Below are 25145 nucleotides of genomic sequence, written 5' to 3'. Positions count from 1 at the left end.
TTAACCGACTGAGCCACCCAGGTGCCCCTTTCCTGGAGCTTTTTGACTTGCCGTCCAGCTGCCAGCCTGGGCATCCCTTCCATCATTCCATCATCCTTTTGACCTGTATTATAGATCACATCTCTACCTTGTTCTTAGGTCCCTCTCTTGTTTTGGTGGTGCTCCTTCTCTAATAGCTTCCAGAGAAAGAATGCGGGTGAAGTAAAGGATTTCAGTTATTTCATGTCTTGAGTCTAATCTTACAGTAGGCAGTTTGGGTGTAGAATTCTAGGTTGGAAAATCATCCCCTGCCCTGCAAATTCAGAGGCATTACTTGTTTTCTTGTTCCTCAGTGCTTTGCTGAAAAGTCTGAAGACAATGACTTCTGATTATTTGAATATGACCTATTTTTTTCTCTCTGACAGCTATTCTCTCAGCATATTGAAGATATTACTCAACTCTTTTCTGGATTTCATTGATGCCGCTAAGAAGTCAGCTTTCAGTCTGAAGGTCATGGTTTTAAAGGTAATCAGGTTTTAAAATCTGGCTGTTTTAATTAATTAATTTATTTATTTATTAAAGATTTTATTTATTTTTTTGACAGAGAGAGCACAAGTAGGCAGAGAGGCGGGCAGAGAGAGAGAGAGAGAGAGAGGAGGAAGCAGGCTCCCCACCGAGCAGAAAGCCCAGGACCCTAAGATCATGATCTGAGCCGAAGGCAGAGGCTTAACCCACTGAGCCACCCAGGCGCCCCAAATCTGGCTGTTTTTAAAGTCGTGTGTCTAGGTGTGGGTTTACTTCTGTTTTCCTGTTTGGGGTTTATTTGGCTTCCTGAATTTGTGGAGTTCTGTCTTTCATCAGTCCTGGAAAGTTCTTTGTGATTATCTCTCTTTTTATTTTTTTAAAGATTTTATTTTTTTATCTGACAGACAGAGATGGCAAGTAGGCAGAGAGGCAGGCAGAGAGAGAGGGGGAAGCAGGTTCCCCACTGAGCAGAGACCCCGATATAGGGCTTGATCCCAGGACCCTGAGATCATGACCTGAGCTGAAGGCAGATGCTTAACCTGCTGAGTCACCCAGGTGGCCCTGATTATCTCTTAAAATCTTGCCATTCTCTCATTTTGTTAGATTTTCTCATTCTATCTTCCATGTCTTCTGTTTTTCAAATTTTCTATTTCTTTGTCCCCTCTGTGTTACATTCTGGATACTTTCTTTTTTTAGATTTTATTTATTTCTTTCAGAGTGAGAGCATGCAGGGGGACAGGCAGAGAGGGAGGGAGAGAGAGGACCTCAAGCAGACTCCATGCTGAATGCAAAGCCTGACACAGGGCTTGATCTCTCAAACCTGAGGTCATGACTGGACCCAGAATCAAGAATTGGCTGCTTAACTGCCTGAGGCACCCAGGTGTCCCTGTTTTGCATTTTTCTAATTCTCTCCTCAGCTATTTCTAATGCACTATACATCCATCTGTTGACCATTAAAAACTTTTATTTTTAAAATTTAGTTTATTTATTTTTTTATTTGATATATATATGGAGAGAGAACACAAGCAGGGATAGTGGGGGAGGGAGAAGCAGGGTTCCAGCTGAGTAGGGAGCCCAGTGTGGGGCTCGATCTTAAGATCCTGGGAACAAGACCTGAGTGGAAGGCAGACGCTTAACCCACTGAGCCACCCAGGTGTCCCAACTATTTAAAAACTTTTAAAAATGTGAGATTTGGCATATGTATATAAAGGCACAGAAAACATCAACATACATTTTAGGAAATAATGATAAGGTGAACTTGCTTGTATCTATTACTAGGGTCAAGCACCTTGGCCTCCACATGTCTCTTTCAATCAATTCCCCTTCTCCCAGTTTAGTGGGAGTCACTATACTGAGGTTTATGCTATCCATGTTCACACTTTTCTTTATAGTTTTGTTGTCTACTGTCCCTAAACAACATCATTTTGTTTTGCCTGCTTTTGAACTTTGTGTGAATGAAACCATAGAGAGTAAGGATTTTTTTGTGTTTAGCTTTTTTTGTTCAACACATCATGCTTGTTCGTTCATGTTTTCAAGGCTGTAGTTCATTTTCATTGTTGTATAGTAGTATATTGTTGAGCATTTTACAGTTCACTTTCACATTTCACTATTGATGGGCAGATGGGTTGTTTCTAGTCGTTGGTTATTGGGGAAATTAGTCTACCTGTTTCTCAAGGCTATACCTATTAATGCAATTTCTGGGCCATTTGGTATGCATGTCTTCAATGTTACAATTTACTAGTGCTTTTCCAAAGTACTTGTACCAATTACTGTCCCACCTGGAGTGATTTAGAGGTCCCGTTGTTCCATATCCTTGCCAACATTTATTATTATTAGTCTAAATTTTGCCAGTCTACTAGATGCATAATGGTATGACATTTTTTAAATCAAGGTGTAATTTGCATACAATAAAATAGACAGAACCAAGCTATGTATTATCATATAATCACCCATGATTTACCACCAGGAAATCCTTTGCAGATTGAAAATGTTTATGAAGGCTTTTACAGTTAAAAAATAGAAACAGGGGCACCTGGGTGATTCAGTGGGTTAAGCCTCTACCTTTGGCTCAGGTCACGATCTCAGGATTCTGGGTTTGAGCCCCGCATTGGGCTCTCTGCTCAGCAGGGAGCCTGCTTCCCCACCCCCACCCCCGCCTGCCTTTCTGCCTACTTGTGATCTCTCTCTCTGTCAAATAAATAAAATCTTTTTTAAAAAAGTAGAAACAGAACAGAGGCTTTTTAAAAAGATTTTTTTAAAAATATAAAACAATACCACTTCCTGCTAGTTTTTTTTTTTTTAATGGTTATTTTTCGGGGGTGCCTGGGTGGCTCAGTCAGTTGGGTGTCTGCCTCCAGCTCAGGTCACGATATCAGGGTACTGGGATTGAGCCCCATGTCAGACTCCCTGTTCAGTGGGGAGAGCTTCTCCCTCTGCTCCTCCTCTCACTGGCTTTCTTTCTTTCAAATAAATAAATAAAAATCTTTACAAAGACAGTTATTTTTTAGTAAATGTTTACAAGCATTGGCAGAAAAATAAAAGATTTTACTTTAAAATAATCTCTACCCCCAATGTGGGGCTTGAACTCCCAAGCCCAAGATCAGGAGTTATACGTTCCACTGACTGAGCCAGCCAGGCGCCCCTTCACCCGTTCTGACTTCACCTACATTTCCTGGCTCATCACCATTCATTCTTCCCTGGTCCATTGTGTTCCAGCTATGCTGCTATAAGCATTTTTATTTTAGAGATGAGATAACTGACCCTCTGAGTGGTTTATTAATTTGTCCATGCAAGAGACTCATTCATAGGCATCACAATAGACATTTTCACACTTCACCACCAGCTCTATATGAGCAAGGAACATTTCTGGCTTCTGTACCATGTTGTGGGTGCTCGGGAATCACGTGTTGAATGAATGACTAAATGAAGAAAAGAGCCTGTCAGGATGCAAATCTCCTTACCTACCTCTTCTATCTGCCTGGCAATAGCAATATAAGAAACCGTATGGGTTGATGGGAGCAAGCTTATTCCATACTTTACCAGAATAGTTCTTTACAAAATGAGATTTATACCAATACAGTTGGTATTTCTTGGAAGAAAGGAAGTCCAAGAACAGATAGGACAAATATGGAGGGAAGATTTTAGCCATGGAAGATTCTAGCCAAGGAAGATTCTGGGGGTTCTAGTGAGGTACACTCATAGAGCAAAAAGTTGGGTGTTGGGTCAGTTGGAGGAGTATGCGACTCTTGATCTGAGGGTTGTGACATCTAAGAAAAAAAAGTCAGGTGCTGAAAAGAAGGGGAGAGGTGCCTGGAAGTTGAACTTGACCTCCTCATCTGTGCTGGGCCCATCTTGAATGCACAAATCCTGCATATGTGAGTATCTGTGCTTACGCCTAAGTATTTTTAGCATGAGGCAATTCCATGTCCTGTCCTACTATTTGTAGCTCAAAGAAGTACCTGTTAATGATTTCTTGTTTCCCAATGCAGGAGGAAGACAGCAAGAGCTCAAGTGCCACCATTCCCTCCAACGTCCCCTCCAACATTGCCTCCAGCATTCCCTCGTGCAGGTCCCTGTCATCCGCCGAGGATGGCCCCAGCGGCCATTGCAGTCTCCCAACTGGGGAGCTGGCCCGGAACTTACAGGACAGTGTCAGGCACCGCATTCTCTACCTCTCCGAGCAGCTGAGAGTGGAGAAGGCCAGCCGGGATGAAAACACCATGGGCTACCTCAAGCTGGTGTCCAAAGCCGACCGGCACCAGGCCCCCCACATCCGGCAGGCCTTCGAGAGGGTGAACCAGCGTGCCTCTGCCACCATTGCCCAGATCGAGCGAAGGCTCCGCCATTGCCACCAGCAGCTGCAGGAGCTGCAGGAAGGCCGCAGGCCCAGGGGCTTCGCGCTGAAGGCAAAGAGCAGCCTGGACGAGTGCAAGCAGCCCAGAGAGAAGACCCCGTTTTCTGAGCCTCCCAAGCCGAGCAGGCCAGACGGCCTGTCCACCAAACTGTCTGACGTTGTCAGACACGTGCCCCTGGAGAGTGACTTCCGAGCCTCGCAGCCAGGGAAGCCCTCCGAGACAAAGTGTGTGGCCCAGCGGCGCAACTTGTTATTGCAGAAGATGAAGGAAGACCTGAAGGCAGCCAGGGAGCTCCACCTCAGCCTCCAGGTGTCCTATCAGAGCCTGAAGGAGAAGCATGGGACGGACCTGCAGGCGTCTCTAGTGTCCCTTCGGGAAGAGAAATGCAGGTGAGCGGGAGATCCTCCCCTCTGCTGCCCCAGCTCTGGGAACAGCGCTCCTCCCAGGACTGTGTGCAGGAGAGTGAAGGGCAGCGAGGATGTGAACTTGGAGGGTCACGGGAGGGGAAGGGGGGCGAAGCCAGTGAGTATTTCTTTGGGCAGTGGGATGCCCCCACAGTGGGGAGGGCTCATCCCGGCCCGCTGTTGCACTCGGGCCTGCATCATCTGCTGCCAGCGTGGTTCCAGCTCAGGGTCCTGCTCGGTGGTCCCAGAAGCTGGGGGCTCCGCAACGGTGCGGTGGTGGGGAGCACAGCAGATGCCCGCTGCCCTTCAGGGAGCGGTCTGGCGCCTGCTATAATAGAGCAGGGGAAGCAGGTGCCCCACCAGTCCCGGTCCCTTCACCTGTGCTCGTAGCTGAGTTGGGGCCAAAGATCCCATATAGGATATTTATTCTGAAAATGTTTGTCTTCTGGGGAATGCTTTCTCCCCACTGTGTGGTGGGTCAACTTCATTTTCATCTAAGACCAGACTAGGTCCCACAAATAGGGAGAAAAAGGCATACTCGGTCTCTCGAAGGACCCATCCCATGCCTACCTGGACCTCTTGGAGGGTCCTGCCAGCCTTCAGTGGCGCCACAGTCTCCCCTGACGTCCACAGTCTGTGGCATGGGCTGCTTGTGCTCGCTCTAACCCTCCCAACAGCCTGGCCGTGGAGGGAGGGATTCACTTACGAACCAAGATTCTCAGTAAAGTAAGAACTTCACAGTCCCTTAGTACTTCTGTGTGTGTGTGTTGGGGGGGTGGTGCACGGAAAGAAACTTGGGAATCGGTCCTCTAATGTTTTCTCAGGAAAACATTACCTGCGTTAACACTGCTTGACAAATCTAGAAAGGACAACTACAAACTATGACAGGGGTTGTGCGCTTGGGTGGGTGGCACCATCGGTTAAGCATCTGACTCTTGGTTTCTGGTCATGTCATGATCTTGGGGTCGTGGGATGGAGCCCCACGATGGGCTCAGTGATCAGCAAGGAGCCGGTTTGAGAGTCTCTCTCCCTCTCCCTCTGATCCTCCTGCTCATGCTCTCTCTCTCTCTAATAATAAATAAATCTTTAAACAAGTATTACGGGGCAACCCGCTGTCAAATAAGATAACGAATCAGAATTATAGATCTCTTTTGGATGTGATTTTTGTAGGACACGGCAACCAAATCTTAAATGTCGAGACTCTTAATGCCCCTTTGCCAAAATACCATTCATTTCCAAGCTTTATACAAAGCAAGACTAGAGCTCAGTGGCAGTTACACAAATCCCCGTAAGTTTCCATCCTGCCTTGGCCAACAGGACTGCTTTGTTCTTGGAAGCTCATAACCCCTTAGCAAATCAGAATCCAGCAGCAGTGAGGGGCAGCAGGGTCACCTACCACTCCCGGATTCCCAATGAATTCTACAAGCTTGCACTTCTGGAACAGTGCCCCCACTGCCACTGGACTGTGACAGGAGTGTGAAGTAGCTTGTTGGCTACAGCAATCAGCCTACCTTGATTAATATACACGAGAAGCGATGAAGCAGGTCTGTGTGACTCAGATTTACCAGGAGACAGGGAGAGAATGGGTGGGAGACGACTTCACATAACAGCAGTGACAGCAGGGAGCAAGTACCCCTGTTCCCTGTACCATTCAGTCACCCACTTTACCAATGGGGAAATGGAGTTTTGGAGAGGCACAAGCCTGAGTGCATGTCAACATGTCCCAGCCACATGGCTTCCTGATCTAGGTGAAGGGGGTGCAGGAATTCAATGCCATTTTTATTTTAAAGATTTTTATTTATTTATTTGACAGAGAGAAATCACAAGTAGATGGAGAGGCAGGCAGAGAGAGAGAGGGGGAAGCAGGCTCCCTGCTAAGCAGAGAGCCCGATGCAGGACTCGATCCCAGGACCCTGAGATCATGACCTGAGCCGAAGGCAGCGGCTTAACCCACTGAGCCACCCAGGTGCCCCTCAATGCCATTTTCAAAACATACATCTCCTTCAAATCTTTTTTTAAAAGATTTTATTTATTTATTTGACAGACAGAGATCACAAGTAGGTCAAGCGCAGGCAGAGAGAAAGGGGGAATCAGGCTCCCTGCTGAGCAGAGAGCCCGATTCTGGGCTCGATTCCAGGACCCTGAGATCACGACCCGAGCCAAAGGCAGAGGCTTAACCCACTGAGCCACCCAAGCGCCCCGTCCTTCAAATCTTTTTTTTTTTTTTTTTTTTTTTTTTAAAGATTTTATTTATTTATTTGACAGAGAGAAATCACAAGTAGATGGAGAGGCAGGCAGAGAGAGAGAGAGGGAAGCAGGCTCTCCGCCGAGCAGAGAGCCCGATGCGGGACTCGATCCCAGGACTCTGAGATCATGACCTGAGCCGAAGGCAGCGGCTTAACCCACTGAGCCACCCAGGCGCCCTCGTCCTTCAAATCTTTTTAAAAAACTTCTTTGTGAGCTAGATGCGGTCATGCCGTATGTGTTGAAGTCACTGAAGCGTCACCTTGTAGACACACTGGTGTGGGCACCGCTCAGACCCCTGTAATTGTCATGTCTCCTCTGGTGTGTCACAAGATGAGATTTCAAGCTGAAAAGTCCTATGACACTTCTCACAGCTGAATTTGCTTTCAAGAGGGCTTGCTTTTTTATTTCTGAATTGAGAAGACTTTCAGAAAACAAACTCCTCCATCTTCAAGTGGACAATTCTGTGGCATTTTGGACATTCACAGTACTGTGCAAGCACCGCCTCTATTTGGTTCCAGCACATTGTCATCACTCTGAAGAGAGACCCCATCGTTCCCCATCCACTTTGCCCCAACCCCCAGTCACCACCAATGTGCTTTCTGTCTTTCTGCACTTGGCTTTTCTGGGTATTTCGTGTAATTGGAATCATACAGTGTATACCCCTGTCTGTTTTCTTGCACTGGTGAAAGAGTTTTGAAATTCATCGGAGTTGCATGGAGAAGTAGTTACCTCTTTCTTGCTTAGCACTGTTCCCTTGTATGGATGCACCACAGTTAGTTTACACATTCACCTGCTGCTGGTTGGAACTTTTTCTTTTTTAATATTTTATTTATTTATTTGAGAAAGACAGAGAAAGCATGAGAGGGGAGCAAGGCAGGGGGAGAAGCAGACCCCTGGCTGAGCTGGGAGCCCGATGTGGGACTTGATCCTGGGAGGCTGGAATCACGACCTGAGCCAAAGGCGGTCGCCCAACCGACTGAGCCCCCCAGGCTGGGGCTGTGATGAATAAAGCCGCCACGAACGTTCTTGCATCAGCTTCTGGTGGCTGCCGGGCTCCTTAGATTGTGGTCACATTACTCCGATCTTCACATCTCTCTCTGTTCTGTCTTCCTGTGGGCCTCTCCTCTGTGTGTAGAAGCTCCCTCTGCTTCCCTCCTGTAGGCATGCGTGTGACTGCACGTTTGCTCCGGAGGACCGATTCTGTCCCTACCGCATCACCCCCACCCCGCCCATAGGGCTTGATCCCTCCTACATCACTTTCTCCATCTCAGACTTCTTCAAGTTGCAAGCCACTAGCTTCAAGCTCAGTGCACTGAAGACCAGTTTTCAGGAATGATCGAGAACAATACGCTTCTTCAACAGTGATAAGCTTTAGGACATTCCGTGTTGGCGAGGGAAGGTTTCACAGTTTGGGAAGATTGGAGGGCATTTTTGTTGGCTGGTTGTCATTTTGTCTTTGTAAGAGTGTTTTCTCTCTCTTTTTAAAAAAGACTTACTTATTTATTTCAGAGAGAGAGAGCAAGCACGTGGAGGGGAGGGGTAGGGGGAAGGAGAGAAACTACAGCTGACTCTGTGCTGAGCGCCGAGCCTGGTGCGGGACCTTGTACGGCTTGATCCGATGACTCTGAGACCACGAGCTGAGCCAAAGCCAAGAACTGGATGCTTAACTGACTGTGCCACCCGAGCACCCCTGGAAGGGCATTTTCTAGAGTGGTCCATTTGCCTCTGCAGCTGTATGAGTGGGAGAGCGAGAGGTCCTTGACTAACGGAGGGACGGAGAGGAGCGTCAGCAGTGCCACAGCCAAGGAGGCTGGGGGCCGGAAGCAAGGGGAGACTACTAGAGTACTGTCATGACTCAACATTTTCTCATTCAATAATCTATTCCAGAACGCACTGAAGAATATATTTGTCAGTTTGTATAAATATGTTAATGAAGAATCTATTCATTGACTTCAGTGACTTCATAACCGTGAAGAGTATATTCATGAACATGTACTTGAACGCTCTTGTGTCTGAATCCTTCACGTAAATGGAGAGACGGGTATGCAGAATGTCCTTTCAAGGGGGCACCGTACTGCCTCCCCATCCGTGGGCATTGTCTCTTCTCCATAAGGAGTAGGGCAGAGCCCAATGGAATATTACCTGATTGTTCGGCTCATTACGTGCCTGGGCGATGACTCCGTTTGGGTGTCGGTCAAGTGCTTGAAGCAGGACGAAACTGACCTCCTTGCCTCGTATTTCCTGTCTGTGGGACAGCACCCCTGGTTATGCCCTGTGAGTGCCGGAGCCCTGTGATCTGACTGGGCACCACGCCTCAGCCCTTCTGTGTCCCCAGGGCTCTCCGGCACCTGTCTGCTTCGGCAGCGTCACCTCTCACTCCACACCCATGGGACAGCCTTTCTGTCTTTGGCTCTTCCCTAAAAGACGTCACTAAAAGCCACATGGCCTCTGGCCTCCAGCCCATCCTTCCTGGTGCCCAAATGAAGAACCTTAAAGTGTTTTATAAACTATGAAAAATTCCAAACCCGGGGAAAATGTAGAGGATAACATGATCAAGACTATGTAGCCACCTGCGGGCCTCTTAAATCTTCGCATTTACCATATGTGCTTCACATGTGATTTTATTAAGAAGTAATTACAAAGTTCGCGTGAAGCTGTCACAGCGCCCCTAATCCTTCCCAACCCCAGCCCCCTTCTGCCCACCTTGCCGTCCTCAGTGGGCCCGCATCTTCCCACGCGTGTATTGGTGCTTTACAACTTACATACATGGCTGGTTGAATACATACTGGTTAGTGACGTTCTGTTCATGGTTTTTAAGAGGTTTACTGAGGTATAAGTTACATGCAATAAAATGTAGCATTTTAACTGTATGTTTCAATGATCATTAGTAAATTTACTAAGTTATGCAACAGTTCTTTGTTTTGTTTTAAGATCTTATTTATTTATTTGTCAGATAGTGTGCGCACAAGCAGGGGGACCAGCAGGCAGAGGGAGAGGGAGAAGCAGGATCACTGCTGAGCAAGGAGTCCAATGAGGGGAGCCAATGTGGGACTCGAATCCAGGACCCTGGGATCATGACCTGAGCCAAGGGCAGACACTTAATCGACTGAGCCACCAGGTGTTCCTGTTTTTGTTTTAATAACGGCTTTATTGAAATATAATTCCCATCCCATAAAATTCACCCATTTACAATCAGTGGTTTTTAGTATATTCACAGAGCTGTGCAACCATCACATTCTCTCAATACAGAATATTCTCATCACTCCAAAAAGAAACCCGATGTTATGAGCAGTCACTCCCCCCCACCCCCCACCCCCCACCAAGTACCAGGAACCGCTCCTCTGTTTCTGTCTCTATGGATTTGCCTATTCTGGACATCTCTTTCTTTTTCTTTCTTTCTTTTTTTAGATTTATCTATTTATCTCTTTAGAGAGAGAGCATGAGCAGGGATGGGTCAGAGGGAGAGGGCGAAGCAGACTCCCCTCGGAGCAGGGAACACGACTTGGGGCTCCATCTCAGGACGCCGGGATCGTGACCAGAACCAAAGGCGGATGCTTAACTGACTGAGTCACCCAGGTGCCCCTGGACATTTCATGTCAATGGAATCATACAATATGTAGTCTTTTGTGACTGCTCCATCCCTGTAAGCTGCAGACTTTTCTGGAATAAGTACTGCTTACCAAACACTGGTGCTGGGAGCTTACAGAGAATTTAATAGCAGGCGTGGACAGTTTAGAGTTTTAATTCTCCAACTTCTAGTCTATGGCTGGTTTTGGACAGCTGTTGCGGAATGCTAACTGTCTGCGAAACAGACCTGTGTGTCCGTGTGCGTGCGGCCGCTGTGCATTCGCGGCGTGCTGAGGACGGCCTGGAGGAGGACAGAGGATGACCGAGCAGTCGGAACCCAGCTGCAGCCTTGACTCAGGGCCGCTCACCACCAGCACAGCCTGTGGGCCGGGCGCATGCGACGATTACTTTCTCTTTTGCTTCCGAGACAAGCGCTGCTGGAGGAGCAGGCGGACCAGCACCTGCAGGGGCGCCTGGATGAGATCTACCGCCTCAGGCAGAGCCTGGCGAGCGCAGAGGAGAAAATGGCCTATCTGTCCTACGAGAGAGCCAAGGAGATATGGGTGAGAACCTCGAGGGGCAGGGCTTTTAAGGAAGTGGCCAGGGAGAAGGACGTCGGGGTGAGAGAAGCAGAGTGATAAGCCCTGCAAACTGAGGAGAGACGGACCAGTCGCAACTGGCACGTGTGTCCGCGCTGGCAGCATCCGGTCTCTCGGCTCGCGCTGCGCCCCTGAGCTGGACTGGGGCTTTGGGCTCTGCTGTTCTCATACTTGGGGGTGCTTCGGGGCCACCTGGGGGGGGGGTGCTGGCGAGTCACGGCAGCTTCTTCTGGTGCGGGGAGCTCCGTCTGGGTGGCTTTTGAGCCCGAGTTAGCAAGCACGGGGTAGGGCTCCCCTCGCCTGTGACGACTGGGCTCGCCGTCTTCCGCACCCTCAGCTGGACTCCCGTCCTTGGCGAGCTCCTGCCCGGCCAGCCTCTCAGTCTTCAGCCACACCGGGTGCTACGGGGCAGGGACAGGGCCCTTGGCATGGAAGAGCTCTAGGCTCTTGACTTCCCTCCTAAGTCTTCGGCTTGCCCACGTTTGCTGTGCTCCCCTGAGGAACTCAGGGGAGTGACTGCACTTCATGGGGTGGGGGTGCCGTTCTTGTCACCTGCAGGAGGTCATGGAGACTTTCAAGAACCGCATATCTAAGCTTGAAACGCTACAACGAGCCACACAAGTGGAGATGATGGAGAGCTCCAGGACCCGCCCCCAGAAGTTTGTGTCGCGATGCGCGAGCCTGCTCCTCACGCTGGCCGCCGTCTTCCTGGTCTTCGTCTCCACTGTGTGCGCCTGTCCCCTGCCACTGGTGACCTCTCGCCTGCGCACGTGCACCACACTCATGCTCATCGGTCTTGGGGCCCTGGCCTGGCAGAAGTGGCACGCCCTCCCTGCCGCAGACTGGCAGGCCTGGGTCCCCTCCAGATGGAGACTGTCTTCCAAGGACTCCAAGCCTCTATCAGACGGGACTTAAAGTCTGGGTTTGCTGGCTCGTACCGCCTTCTGGGTGTCAAGGGCGTCCAGCCAGCCCAACCCAGAGAGCCACTTCCCAGCTGCCCCTTTCTGATTCCATCAGCACTCGCCTGCCTTGCCCTTCTCTTCCTCGTGACCCTTCAATACCATCTGCAGACACAAGTCTTGAAAATATTAAAGTGTCTGAGGCTGATCTGGGAACTGGGGATCTGCAGTTCCGTCCCCCTCATGACCTCTTGTGACCCAGTGACCAGACCCTCAGAGGCTCCGGTGTCCCCAGGCTGCAGTGGTGGCCTCTATGACTTTGTTGCTTTTGGCAAAGAGAAACTACATTCCTTTCACAGGGATAGAGAAGAAGGGGTGGCGGAGGGGGTGGCAGCGAAAGTGCTGGTGTGGGGGCAGGGGTTATGTTTCCTGGTGGGAGCAGACCTTGTTGTTGTCATGGCTGGGAGACACTCATGCAGGTGACACTGAAGACACAGACGAGGCCTCTGTCTTGGAGGCGCTGGAGAGTTCAGAGCTATCGTCCACCTTCTTCCCAAAAAGCTGCAAGATGCAGTTTCGAAACTGGCAGGACAGAAAGTGTTACTCAACAGAGCAGAAAGAGCCATGTACTCTGCTAAAAGTCATTCTTGGGGAATTCTGAGGAAGGTGTTCAATAAGGGTCACCTGGATGACTGAACACCCTCTCTTCCACTATTCCGAACCCTGTACGGAGAGTAGAGGAGCCCGAGGCTGTCACTTACATGTGGCGATGGTCTACTCCTGCCTGTTCGTTCATCTGAGTCATTTAATTTAGAGTCTGACGGTGACTGTCACGGGTCAGATTGTGACTCTGCTCCCCATGTCCCAGAGCTATGTTCGAGTCCTAACCAGAGCCTGTGAACATGACCTTATTTGGAAATAGAATCCTTGTAGATGTGATTAAGATGTACATTACCATGAGGTCATGCTAGAGTAAAGTGGGCCCTAATCCAATGACTAGCGTCATTAGAAGAAGGGAATTTAGACACAGACTCAGAGAGAAGGTCACGTGGAGGTGAAGGCAGAGATCAGGGTGGCTTGTCTACAGGCCAAGGAGCACCAAGTGTTACTGGCCACCGCCAGAAGCCAGGGTCACCCTCAGAGCCCTCAAAAGGAACCAACCTTGCCCACACCTTGACCTCAGACTTCCGGCCTTCAGAACTGGGTGAGAAAAGAGTTCTGCTGGTTTAAGCCCTCCAGTGTGTGACACTTTGTTACGGGAGCCTCAGGAAGCTGGTACAGAAACCAACGATGATGCCAGCTAAGGGGCCCCTGCATAGGATGACCTGCCTCCAGAATGTCTGGGAAGAGACTCGGAGCCATTTCAGTGAAAAGGCATGCGATTGTCATCTCGTTTCCATTCCATCCGCTTTGAGGACACACAGAACTAGGCTGATAACAGTCTAGCCGCTATCTCATGTCTTTAACCATGAGAATCTTCCAGCATCAGGAGGGCCGCCATCTTTGCTGCTTGGCCATAAAGAGATCTGGAATGTATTCATTTCTCAGATTAAGTCTCATGTCATCACTGAGCTAACCACAGTGCCTTGAGAATGCAGATCAGAGGCATCTCCTGTACATTCCAGGCTTATTCTTGGCTACCTCCAGCTCCCTCCAAGATCAAAACTCTCACAAAGAAAACACACAGTTACTGAAATCAATAACACAAGAAATGGGCCAAATAGCGGAATTCATTTAGCTGAGGAATTCATTCGACATCCACCTCCTGAGTACCCACTCGGCGCCAGACTGTGTCCCAGGGGGGTGGTCAGCAGTGGAGAAAAAGAGGAACGTTCTCCGTCCCATGGAGCACCATTACAGAAAACTCTCTCTGAATGCAGCAGCAAGAGATGACAATGTGGAAAGGGTGAAAGCAAAGTTTGAAAGCCTGGAGGGGTCCAGAAGTGCAGAAGTCTGGCCTAGGAGAGGGAGTTCTGGAAGGGGAGGACGGAAAGACTCAAGCAAACACGGTACAAGTCGAGATGGCCTAGGCTTTCATAAACAAAAGCCAGACTTAACAAGAGACCCTCGGGAAAGCCAGGAAACAGGAGTCAGGGCTAGAGCTACACTCGAGGTATTGAGGGGCCAGCAGTGGAGTCCTGGGGAATCAACTCCAGCACTGGTCCTACTTAATATTTGAACATGACCCAAGGAGTGTGTGCTCAATGAACTCTACAGGGAGTCAGGGCCAGGTCAGAGGGCGTGGAGCCATGGCCCAACCATGAAGTGGAGGAACAGAGAAGAGCCATTTGGGAGGAATGGGAGTTGGGTCTGGTGGAATGCAAGACCTCCTTGAGGGTGGTTTCTGGCCCATGGACCTTTCTGGTCACCGTCAAGTCACACACCCATAGCTGTGCCTTAATGAAGTAGATCTGATGGATTCAAGGAAGAATGGGGCAAACCGTACTCAGAAGGCGCAGAGCCTCAGTTGTCCCCTGTAACCCACCGTGAGGTCTAGGGGTCCTGGGCGGTTCACTGCTGAGGCTCCACGTGCCAGCCCCTGGTGGCCGCCGTGTGCCGAGGCCTTGGGCAGGCACAGCATGTTCCCCTGAACTAAACCATAAAGTCACCCAAGCCACATGTCAGTACAGCCAAGCAGGGCCTCTTGAAGGCTTTCAAGACGGACAGATAGATGACAATCAAGAGGAGAGTTGTGCTTATAAAGGCAAAACGGGCACAGGCAGGGTAAACGTATTCAGGCATTCCCTGCGTGTTCGAGCTCCAGGATGGCCCTACGGCCAACAGAAGGGGACGGTTGCAGCATACAGGATGCCCTGTGGCGGCCACCCTTGGGTCGAGACCCTGGAAGAATCCAGAGCGGGGACTTAGCTGAGCTTTCCCTGGTTGTTGTCCTAGATGTCATTAACAGGGTCCCCCAGACATGATTCCAGGTGGGGGCCCTCCCTGGGCTTTTCTGCAGTCAATTTCTAGCTTGTCCTGCCGACGATGTGACTTACCTGCCGGTTCATAAAGACATAGATTATGGGGTTGTAGATAGTGGCACTTTTGGCGAAGTAGGCTGGCAGGGCAGCCACCAAGGGGTGGAAGGCGTAGCCAGGATGGGCAGCGGCGAAGCATGCAAAGAACGTGTAGGGCCCCCAGCAGACACAGTACGCAAAGATCATGACCACCACCATGCGCGTCACCTCCTTCTCCGCCTTCTGGGTGGACTCAGATTCTTTTTGCTGCTTTGCCACCTGGGGGAGACAGAGATTCATGCCTGGACCTGGGGAGTGGAGTCCCTCTGGGCTCCTATCCCCCCACCGCAGCCCGGGGACTCTGTGGCTGTTGTTGGGCCGTGAGTCAAGGAGTCAGCACCGGGATGGGGAGTGATGGAGAGAGGGCGATGGGCCCCCCCCCCCCGTGCCGATCAGCAGCCAGCTCTCACCTGAGGAAGGCCGCAGCCGGGCTTAGGCCGGACAGGGCTGGCCTTGAGGGAGGCTTGGAGGCGGCACACAGCTGGCCCTGGGGATTAGGGCCAAGCCACACAAAAGGAGTTTGGGAAGGAGCCAAGGAGGCCATTCTTAGCCTCACGCGGTCCCTTACCAGTGTGTCCCCTCCAGTGCTCAGGTCTGACGGGCTGAGCGTGAGGAGACCCAGAGGCTGGACACTGCCTGCGGTGGGCAAGGACACAGCCCAGAGCTAACACGGTTCAAGCCATGGCTGGATTCCTGCGGGAGGCAGCTAGGTTGCCTCTGATCCCCACCTGCCAGTGGGGCTGGGGGCGGGCAAGCGGGGCAGGGGCACATCACAGGCTGAAGGCAGGGAGCTTGTGGCCTTCACTCTAGAAAGACCTTATGAATACATGTTTTGCTTGTGGATACAGCTGGCTGCACGGGACTCCCCGGGGAAGGCCGGCTTCCCCCCCCCCCAGAGGGGAACCATCCTGGGTCAGGGAGGAAAGGCAGCTCTGCTCCCTTATTGGACCCCACGTGAAGGGGGGCTGTTCCCGCCCATCTCGCAGGGGCAAGGATAAGGGAGTCCGGGCTGCAGGGGCTGCTCCCAAGGAACTGCAGGGCTCCTGTGTGGTTTGAGGGCAGGAGAGAGGACTGGGTGATCCTCTGTGCCAGCCCTAAGCTCTCTGGCCCTCAGGATCCTGCCAGGCCAGGGGGGTGGGTGCGGGGAAGCCTAGAGGGTTTGGGGGCTTACTGCGCGGATGGCCAGCCACACTTGGAGGTAGCAGAGGATGATGACGCTGAGTGGGATGATACAGCACGTGATCATCAGGACGATCATGTAGGACTGCACCCCTGGGTACGAGCTGCCACTGAACACGTCTGGGCCGCACGACGTCTTCAGGCCATGGGGCCAGTACCTGCAGAGAAGGGCTGGCAGCCTGTCCTGATGCAGGCAGGGTGGCCTGGGAACCCCTCAGGCCAGGCGCGCCACCGACCTGGGTGGCAAGATGGCTGGGTTTTGCTTTTTTAAAGTTCCATCCATTTATTTTAGAGAGGGGGGAGGGGCAGAGGGAGAGGGAGATGGAATCCTTAAAGCAGCTCCCTGCTCATAGCAGGGGGAACACGGGGTTCCATCCCGGGAGCCTGAGACCACGACCTGAGCCAAAACCGAGAGTCGGCTGCTCAACGGACTGAGCCAGGCAGGCGCCCCTGGATTGTTTGGTTTCAAAAATTATGGTCAAATTCACATGACATGAATGAACCATTCTTGAAGCGAGCAGTTCAGTGGTGTCTGGTACATTCACAGTGTTGTGAATCACCGCCTCTATCTAGTTCTCCAGCACCTTCATCGCCCCCAAAGGAAACCTGTGGGTAGGATTTTGGTAAACCTTTGTCCAGTTCTAGGTCTCATAACCCCTTCTTTTTTTTTTTAAAGATTTTATTTACTTATTTGACAGAGATCACAAGTAGGCAGAGAAGCAGGCAGAGAGAGAGGGAGAAGCAGGCTCTCTGCTGAGCAGAGAGCCCCATGCGGGGCTCAATCCCACGACCCTGGGATCATGACCTGAGCCGAAGGCAGAGGCTTTAACCCACTGAGCCACCCAGGCACCTCTACCCCCCCCCCTTTTTTTTTATTGTGGTAAAGTACTCATAACATCTGAGCCCCCAAAGAAACGGCCCGGCCAACACACCAATGACCTACAGGCCCAGCTATACAGACAACCCAAGCAAGCCTCTGAAAGGGAGGCTCCTTGGAATGTTTGAGGAAGAGGCCTGGGGCAGAGTGGTTTAAGGGGCCCTGCTTTTACTTACAGATCCTCCCAGGGCTCGAACTCATTGCCTTTCTCTGTGTGCTCCCACAAGCGGTTCACGCTTGGGGGAAACAGACCTTTCCAGAACCTCTGAGACCACAGGCAGACAGATTTATACATTTGTAGACACTGCACCCTCAGAGGGGTCCCAGGGAGAGCTGGGTCCATCCTTGCTTTACTCATGGGATCACAGAGGCCCAGAAACAGGAAGCAATTTGCCCCAAGTTCCCAGAGGGAATCGGCAGTCTGCCCCTCCCCCACCGTCCTTCACCCTGTGCCCTGAAGCAGCTGCCTTCCCAGCGAGCTCACCTGCTCCAGCCAAAGATGGGTGGGGCTGTCCACACAGCAGCCCAGATCCAGGAAAAGGCAATGCCTGCGATGGCTAGTTTGGCATCAAACCTCACGTTGCCGAAGGGCTTGCAGACTACCATCCACCTCTCCCAGGAAATGATGGCCAAGGACCAGAGACCCGTGATCCCTGCAGGGGACAGAAGGCAGATGAGGGCTTTGAGCCTCCAAAGTCCCTCCTTCCATCCAGACCAGCCGACACCTACCTGCAACACCAAATTTTCCCCAGAAGTGTATTTGGGTCCGGGGGGCAGTGGGTGTCTTGCTCAACTTCTCTGACACCTCCCTTTCCCCATTCTTCCCTCTCGGACCAGTGCCACCCCGCTTCCTAGCTCTTTTCCCGTTGGCCACCAGCCCTTCTTCGGACGCCGATGCCCCTCCCGATGGCCACAGACACACCCACGTGACTGCACTGAGGTGCTGTGGTCCCGGCCAAGGGCAAGGAAACACGACATGTCCAGCGACCTGTGCCCTTTCTGCCACTCTGCACATTTGTTTAGGCTCCCAGATCTCCCACCACTGCCCACCACCTGGCAGGTGGAGATGGTGTCTTCTGTCCTGCTTACACGCTGGACGTCTGTGGGCAGCATTCAGGGCTCCACGAACTGGGGCAGGAAAAAAGACAGCGTTGTTTGCGGCAACCTCTAGCAGACACTGGGCATTTCCTTCCGTTATTAGCACCGCGTCATCAGCAATGCCTGGGACTTGGTCACTCTCCAGAGGCGGCACACATTTCCCAATATCACTACATTCCTTTCCACTTGGCAATCGCAGGGGCTGTCCGGCCAGATCCAGTTATCTGGTACTTTAATAAAGAATGGTATCATTCATACTTCTAAATAATACATTTGCTAATAATTTTAATGAAGGACTATGCCACTAATCAATATTTGATACTTTGATGATTATATTTCAATATCACTGGATTCCTTTGTAATCCTATGCATCTTGTTGCGCGCGTTGGTAAACATTCTCCTGAGGAGGGGTCCCCAGGCTCCTCGGCACCTCTGTGACTCGAAAACAGACCTCAGTCAGAGACAGAAGCGAGTGGGGACTCCTGACAGAACCAGAGACCGATCCAAGTGGAGATAAAGGTGCACTGAGCACTTGGAACTGGGGATGGATTTTTCTCTGCTTCACCTTCCCTGGGCAGCCCCGTCTGTACCTTTGGGAGAGTGCTGGGCTGTCATCCGTAATGAGAGGCAGTTCGATACAGGGGGACAGCGTCCACCCCTGCACTGTGAGCTTCTCTTCGCCCCCAAGTCCTGCCCCCATTTTACAGATGGGAAAATGGAGGCGTGGTGTGGTAACCTAATTCAGTGGCATTCACGGCGTGAAGGATTCAAGTCTGGGGCCAGGGACCCCTCCCCCCCCCCCTTCCCCAGGCCCTTGCCGTCCTGTGTCTTTGTTTTCTCTTCTAATCTCCACCTCCTCGGAATGCGGACTGCAGATCAGTTTATGTAGCAATTAGGCAAACCCAAGATGGATGTGGGAACCAAGGACCCAGGAATGATGACCATGGTTCTGGGAAGCTTCTCAGACAGAAGAGCTGGTGTGACAGCCGGGGGCCCGGAGACACAGGGCTGCATGTGCCAAGCCCCGTGGCCCTTAGGCTCTCTGTTTTCTTGGATGGGCACCGAGCTGCAACCCTCAGGCCTCCATTCTTTCATGGGGGTCTGGCACAAGAGCTCCCGGAGGGGATCTCAGCCTCAGCAGGCCTGCCTGTCCTCCTGTTCCTTGTGGGCCCCAGAGAAAGAAACCCGGCCTCATGGCAGCCCCCCGCCCGGACCCCCACGTGTGCAGGCCCAGCCCCCGCTCTAGCCTCCGCACCCCTCCTTCTGTCACGTGCCGGCGGCCCCGGGCTCTCCTTCCTGTCTCGCCCCAGCTCCCTGCTTGTCTGGCTGACTTAAGATTCAGGCCCTCCATTGTCTCCTCCAGCTCCTCTGAGAGAACTGATGGTGCCATGTGATCACAACTGGGATAGCGACCCCTCTTGCCAGGACTTGGAACGACCTCCCAGCGGGGTCCCTATACTCTTGCGCCCAGCACGTGGTCTCTTCTTTGCGGATGTCGGATGTCGACCCGGACAGAGCCAAGGCCCACAGAGGTGTTAGCGTTGGGGGTGGGGAAGGGGATCTGGGATCTAGTTCCAATATCCCAAGAGCTCGAATGGGACGTGCTTCCTTCCCTGGAGAAAGCTGGCACAGGTGAGCTAAAGGGCACATGTCTCTGACCTGAGCACAAGTTCTGTTTGCCGTGACCAGAGCCCTTCCCTCCCACACGATTCTGGGATTGTCTGGAGCTGTAGCTGTCTCCTCCCATGCCAGCCGCACAAACAAGCCCGTCTCAGGGTAGGCACTTGGGAGGCCTGCTTGCTGGAAGGGAACCATCCCACCCCATAATGATCCCAGCTCAGTTCACCCTGCAGGTTCGTCTCCCTTCAAATATGTACCCTGGGCACACCCCCGGGGTTGCTGCATGAGTGTGTCCTTTACACAGAGCGGACCCCGAGCCTGGCTTACCACACAAGGAGACAGTGTAGCCCTCCACGACACACAGAGGGTGGCCCAGCACGAAGTAGCCATAGATCTGGTTCACGACGCTGATGGTGCTGGCAATGATGGTCTCTGCTAGGTCAGCGACTGCCAAGTTCACCAGGATCCAGTTCAGGGGGTGACGCAACTTCTTGAACCTCATGGTGGCTGCTAGCACAAGCCCGTTCGTGAAAACAGATGCAAAGACCACGAAGATCATCCAGGCGCTGGTGAGGTGGTACACCCACCTGGGAGCGATGTGATAATTGGGGCCTTCGAAGGGGCCTGCAAGGCAGGAGGTGCAGAGTGGGGACAGGAGCTGGGGACCAGCATTACGGCAGGGGCACGGCTATGCCCTCCCCTGCCCTCTCTGCCTTGGCAGAGCGATGCTTGTCCTCCGGGAGCTGAGAGGCAGCTTGGCCCCTCGGGACCACCGTCTCCACGCTCCTCTGTGACCTTCTAGCCGGTATCAGAGCTACCCATGCACGCGTCCCATTTTCCATCTCACACGCAGGGCCAGCACACAATCGGTGTTCGGAGAATGAATGAATGAGTTTTGAGTCGAATTGTATCCCCCCAAAAAGACATGTCGGAGTCCTGACCGCCAGCACGTGCGAGTGTAACCTTATCTGGACACAGGGTCTACCCAGAGGCCATCGAGTTATATGAGGTCGTTACGGTGGGGCCCTGAGCCAACGGGACCGGGTCCCTCTAAAAGGGGGTCATTTGGATACAGAGATGGGCACGCAGGGGAAGGCCACATGAGGAGGGGGACAGAGCTCGACGTGAGGTTTCCCCAAGCCCAGGAACGCCACTGATGGCCAGTGACCACCAGAAACTAGAGGAGAGGCCCAGAGCCGACGGTCCCTCAGAGCCGCCAGGAGGATCCACGCCTGCCCACACCTGGATCTCGGACTTCGGGCCCCCTGGTCTGTGAGGGAAGGGATTTTGTTCGTTTGAGCCACTCGGTGTGGGGGCCTTGGTCAAGGCGGCCCTAGGAAATGCACACCGATCGAAAAGAAGGGCTAGCTCCCCTTGACTACAACACAGTAGCTCTGCACCTCTCTGTTTTGGAAGGACCTTTTTCACCACCATCATTTTTGGCAGAATAGGGGAAGGGGTTATAAGCTGGTGCCCACCACCATCCAACAGGGCCGTGCAGCGCCTAGGAAAGCATCCACGCGGAGCCCCAGGTTTACCAGGACGACTCCGTGGTGTGTTTCAAAAGCCCAACTTAAACCAGTTTTAGCACCGTGTATTGTGTAAGACTGATGAATCCCAGACCTGCACCTCTGAAACAAACTATCCATTATATGTTAGTAAAAAAAAGAAAAGAAAAAGGCTTCCTTGGGTCCCCTGGCTATGAGCAATGGGGTAGATCTCGCTCCCCCCGCCAGCACAAGTGGACCCCACGGCAACAATGGCTCCCTGGGACCAGATCCCTGAGTACCAAAGGCCTGCGTGGTACGAGTCTCTGTGCAGAAGGAAGCAGAGGGAAACAATGGGGTTGCTGATAGACGGGGGAACAGAGACCATTCCCCACCAAATTGCCAACACACTGTCCCCGGAAACTACAGCAGGTCAGTTTGAGAACAGCAGCTGGAACTAGGAGGTGTTTGGAACACTCTGGCTTGGGGATAATTTCAAAATGAGGCCGCCAGAGCACCCTTCCCAGATAGCCCATGGAGTCCAAATTGGGCAGGGCAGGGACAAGAGGGGACAGGGCAGTGTGCAGTGGGGGAGGGGAGAGGAGGGCTCTGAAGGTGGGAAGACAGAGGAGGGTCGTCTACAGAAAGAATTTCGTACACAAATGGGTATCACAGTGAACTCACAGGAGAACAGGTTCTTTTTTTTTTTTTTTTTAATTTTTTGACCAGGAGAACAGGTTCTAAAGAAAACTCTGCGGGGAGGGAATTAGGTGTGGGGAGCAGACAAGGAAGCAAGATTTCCTTGAATAGACCTTGTTCTCTAGATTTTAATGTGCAATCTTGTAAGTATTTTATTACATAATTTAAAAACAACATTAAATTTTAAGGTGCCCAGGTGGCTCAGTGGATTAAAGCCTCTGCCTTCGGCTCAGATCATGATCCCAGGGTTGTGGGATCGAGCCCCGCATCGGGCTCTCTGCTCAGCAGGGAGCCTGCTTCCCCCTGTCTCTCTCTGCCTACTTGTGACCTCCCTCTTTGTGTCAAATAAATAAATAAAATCCTTAAAAAATAAAAATAAAAACAACATTTTTTTTTTTTAAAAGCAATCCCAGAAAATCCAAAATAAAACAAAAGAAACTAAATGCATATCCACTCAGAGGCATAATCACATAGGAAGGGAGTATTCTAAAGGACTTGAACTGGAACTGGAACATTAGATTATTCTAAAGGACTTGGAAAGACACTAGATAAATAGACCTGTCCAACAGCTAAGTTTTGGGTAATCACATTGTTGATGGTAGTGTTGGTGTCCTTATTCTGAGACCGTTGTGAGTGTCTTTGAGATCAAACAAATGAGTAATTAAATGATATTCTAATTCTTCCAGGCAAAGCCCTTGAGGACAGGATTCCGAGTGGGAGGAAAGGAGACACCGAGGTCAACCCCAGCTGGCTCTGCTGGGAAACCAAATCATCACTTTGGAATCGGAGCAATAAAAAGAAAGAAGGGGCATTTCTCTCGCCTTTGCTATACACACTGTGCCCCTGGGGAACCCAAGAGTCGATGAGGGCATTGTTCCCTCTTTGCCAGAGGGAAATAGCTATGGATGCACGTGGGAGGTAAAGGAACCAAAATGACAGCAGCTGCCAACTCCCCAGGAAAAGGGCCGCCGCCGTCCTAGTGGAGAGCTGTTGCCAAAACACCCAGCGGATCCAACTGACCTCCAAGCAGATCTTCCGAGCAACTACCAATTTGCACCAATGTAATGACAAACGAGGTGGGGGAAAGCCACCTGTGGGGAACCGCCGGCGAAGTCTGAAGTGGACGAGCCCAGGGACGAGTGACCCCCTTCCTTCGACAAATCAGTTACAAGGAGGGAGAGGGGAGCCTTGAAATTCAAAGGGGATGAGAACAGAGCGGTCAATCTGAGCGTGGCTCAGGCAAAGGGAGAACAAAATGTGTGACTTTTCTTTCAATACCGACTAGGAGATTGGATGATACTAAGGCAACGTTACTTTCTAGGTGTGACAATGGTGCTGAAGGTGTGATATCTCAGACCTGCTTCCAGAAATCGGGGTGGGGGGTGTTACACACTGGCCTCCGCTTCAGTTGGTACTTGAGTTTGGGGGGAGGACAAAACGGAACCTCAGGCCTCAGTGAAGCCCTAGGGTCCTCCGGGGAGAGCACTGTTTGCATGTCCACCGAGGACATGACAGGATGTGGACAATCGGGTCAGAGCAAACTCCGGGGGTCTCAGTTAGTTTGGCCCGGGAACCCTGGCTGTCAAGGAGCTGGTGTGGCTTCTGGACACCACGGCATGTGAGACATTCCCGAAGGAACAGATGGTCTTTGGTTTGGAGGAGCGACTGGGGAAGGGGGGCCAGGGGCTAGGGGTCACCGGTGTCCTCAGCTCTTTCCAGGGCTTGCATGCAAAGCTTTTGGACTGGCCCACTCCCGGGGCATAATTCATGCCGCCCCTGCAGCGGAAGAGCTGCCCTGGGAGCCACGCGAGCCCCCTCCCCAAGAATGCGCAGCCAAAGGCTGCGGGCGCCGGGCGCACTGTTGGACAAGATGACTGCTGCTGTCCCTTCGAACCCTAAGCTTGGAGAAGTCACTCACCCGCCTCCGGGTCAGCTGCCCAGCCTCCCGCTCCCACTGTTTGCCTCCTTTTGGCTTCGGGAGATGCAAAAACGAGGCAGACCCAGCCTCTTCCCCAGGAAGCTCAGGGCAGTGCATCCAGACAGACGCACCAGAACTGAACGAAATGAGCGCTTGTTAGTAGCTTGGGACCGCAGCGAAATAGGGTGTCCCTGGGACAGGGATTCTCAAAAGGTCTGGGAAGTCTGTGTGGTTTGAAAATGCCGCTTCCATATTGTGGTGTCCTTTTATGATCAGAAGGCCCACCCCCCCCCCCCATTTCACGTCATCATAAAGATTAAGCGAGAAGACCATCTCGGCTGAGGACGATGTGTGGAAGAGAAGTCTCACAACGGGGCTGGGTGGCCAGTGGCCCTCTGTGTGGCCACTAAGGCTCAGTGTCCCTGGAAGGCTGCTCCAGCCAGTGTGACCCGGCCTTCACAGCACCTGCTCGCTCACCTCGGGTGACATTGCTGTTGGTGTAGGTGAAGATGCTCGCCTGGGTGCTGTCCTCATAGCTGGGCTGCGGGTGCCCACCTGCAAGCCTTTGGGGGCCCCACCGCTGGGTCATGGCTCCAGAAAGCCCTGTCCTCAGTGCCTGCTAGCCCTGGTGCTGCCTGGGGGTCATGGCGCTTTATACCCGCCCATGGGATCAGCCCAGGCTTCCTCACCTTAAAAGCTCCCAAACCCTTCCCCACCTGATCTCTTAATTGGGCCTGGGACTTAGACCTCCTCCTCCCCCACCCCTTGCCTCCTGGCTCCTAAGATGAGCCTGCAAGGGCGGCTCAGAAGGATTTTCTGGGAACCCAACTCGGAGCCCCCAGCTTGCGCAGGTGGCTGTGGGAGCTGCTGTGGGCCCTCACCCGTGTTCACACTCCCTTTCCTCCCTACTGTCTGGCACTCGCTCTTAGGTCAGCTGGACTCAAGCTTCAAGACCTCCAGATTGGGGCGTGGGGTAGGAAGCAGCCCAGAGCCTCGACCTGCCTTCCCTGCCTGATTTGCCGCAGAGCCCTGGGAGGTGCAGTGCTGAGGCCTGGAAGGGGGGCCCCCTGAGGGTCAGGCCATCTCGAGGACTCAAGTGGATGCAAGCTGTGCTGACGGGGGTCCCCAGCCCGGCGAAGGGGGACTGGCGTGAGGCGGGGAGAGGCTGCACTGTGC

The 25145-nt window shown here is 52.1% G+C and overlaps 2 protein-coding genes across 2 annotated transcripts; one reads left to right on the top strand and one right to left on the bottom strand.

Annotated features, from left to right (window-relative positions):
* The first annotated feature begins 408 nt into the window (after positions 1-408).
* TEX28 (testis expressed 28) lies at positions 409-12090 on the top strand. Its single transcript, XM_059158209.1, has 4 exons — positions 409-504; positions 3993-4747; positions 11004-11139; positions 11734-12090. Exons 1-4 carry the CDS (start codon positions 493-495, stop codon positions 12088-12090), a joined length of 1260 nt encoding a protein of 419 aa, XP_059014192.1. The 5' UTR covers positions 409-492.
* Positions 12091-12350: 260 nt separating this feature from the next.
* LOC131821867 (long-wave-sensitive opsin 1) lies at positions 12351-24558 on the bottom strand. The gene is made up of 6 exons (XM_059158210.1): positions 24447-24558; positions 20193-20489; positions 17632-17800; positions 16263-16428; positions 15071-15310; positions 12351-12656 (listed from the first exon to the last, which is right to left on the bottom strand). The coding sequence occupies exons 1-6, from the start codon at positions 24556-24558 to the stop codon at positions 12546-12548; spliced, it is 1095 nt and encodes a 364-aa protein (XP_059014193.1). The 3' UTR covers positions 12351-12545.
* Between the last annotated feature and the right edge of the window lie 587 nt (positions 24559-25145).

The sequence above is a fragment of the Mustela lutreola genome, chromosome X (assembly GCF_030435805.1).
Source record: "Mustela lutreola isolate mMusLut2 chromosome X, mMusLut2.pri, whole genome shotgun sequence".
In the NCBI taxonomy this organism is placed as follows: domain Eukaryota; kingdom Metazoa; phylum Chordata; class Mammalia; order Carnivora; family Mustelidae; genus Mustela; species Mustela lutreola.
This window is presented reverse-complemented; position numbering and strand designations above follow the sequence as displayed.

What these genes read in the sequence shown, in the direction of transcription:
- TEX28 (XM_059158209.1), top strand. An exon ending in CTTCGGGAAGAGAAATGCAG is followed by an intron (nt 4,748 to 11,003) that starts GTGAGCGGGAGA and finishes TTTGCTTCCGAG; the next exon opens with ACAAGCGCTGCTGGAGGAGC. An exon ending in AGAGAGCCAAGGAGATATGG is followed by an intron (nt 11,140 to 11,733) that starts GTGAGAACCTCG and finishes TGTCACCTGCAG; the next exon opens with GAGGTCATGGAGACTTTCAA.
- LOC131821867 (XM_059158210.1), bottom strand. Translation starts at nt 24,558, where the DNA reads ATGACCCAGCGGTGGGGCCCCCAAAGGCTTGCAGGTGGGCACCCGCAG. An exon ending in CTACACTGTCTCCTTGTGTG is followed by an intron (nt 17,801 to 20,192) that starts GTAAGCCAGGCT and finishes TGTCCCCTGCAG; the next exon opens with GGATCACGGGTCTCTGGTCC. An exon ending in TGTGGCTGGCCATCCGCGCA is followed by an intron (nt 15,311 to 16,262) that starts GTAAGCCCCCAA and finishes TGTCTCCCCCAG; the next exon opens with GTGGCAAAGCAGCAAAAAGA.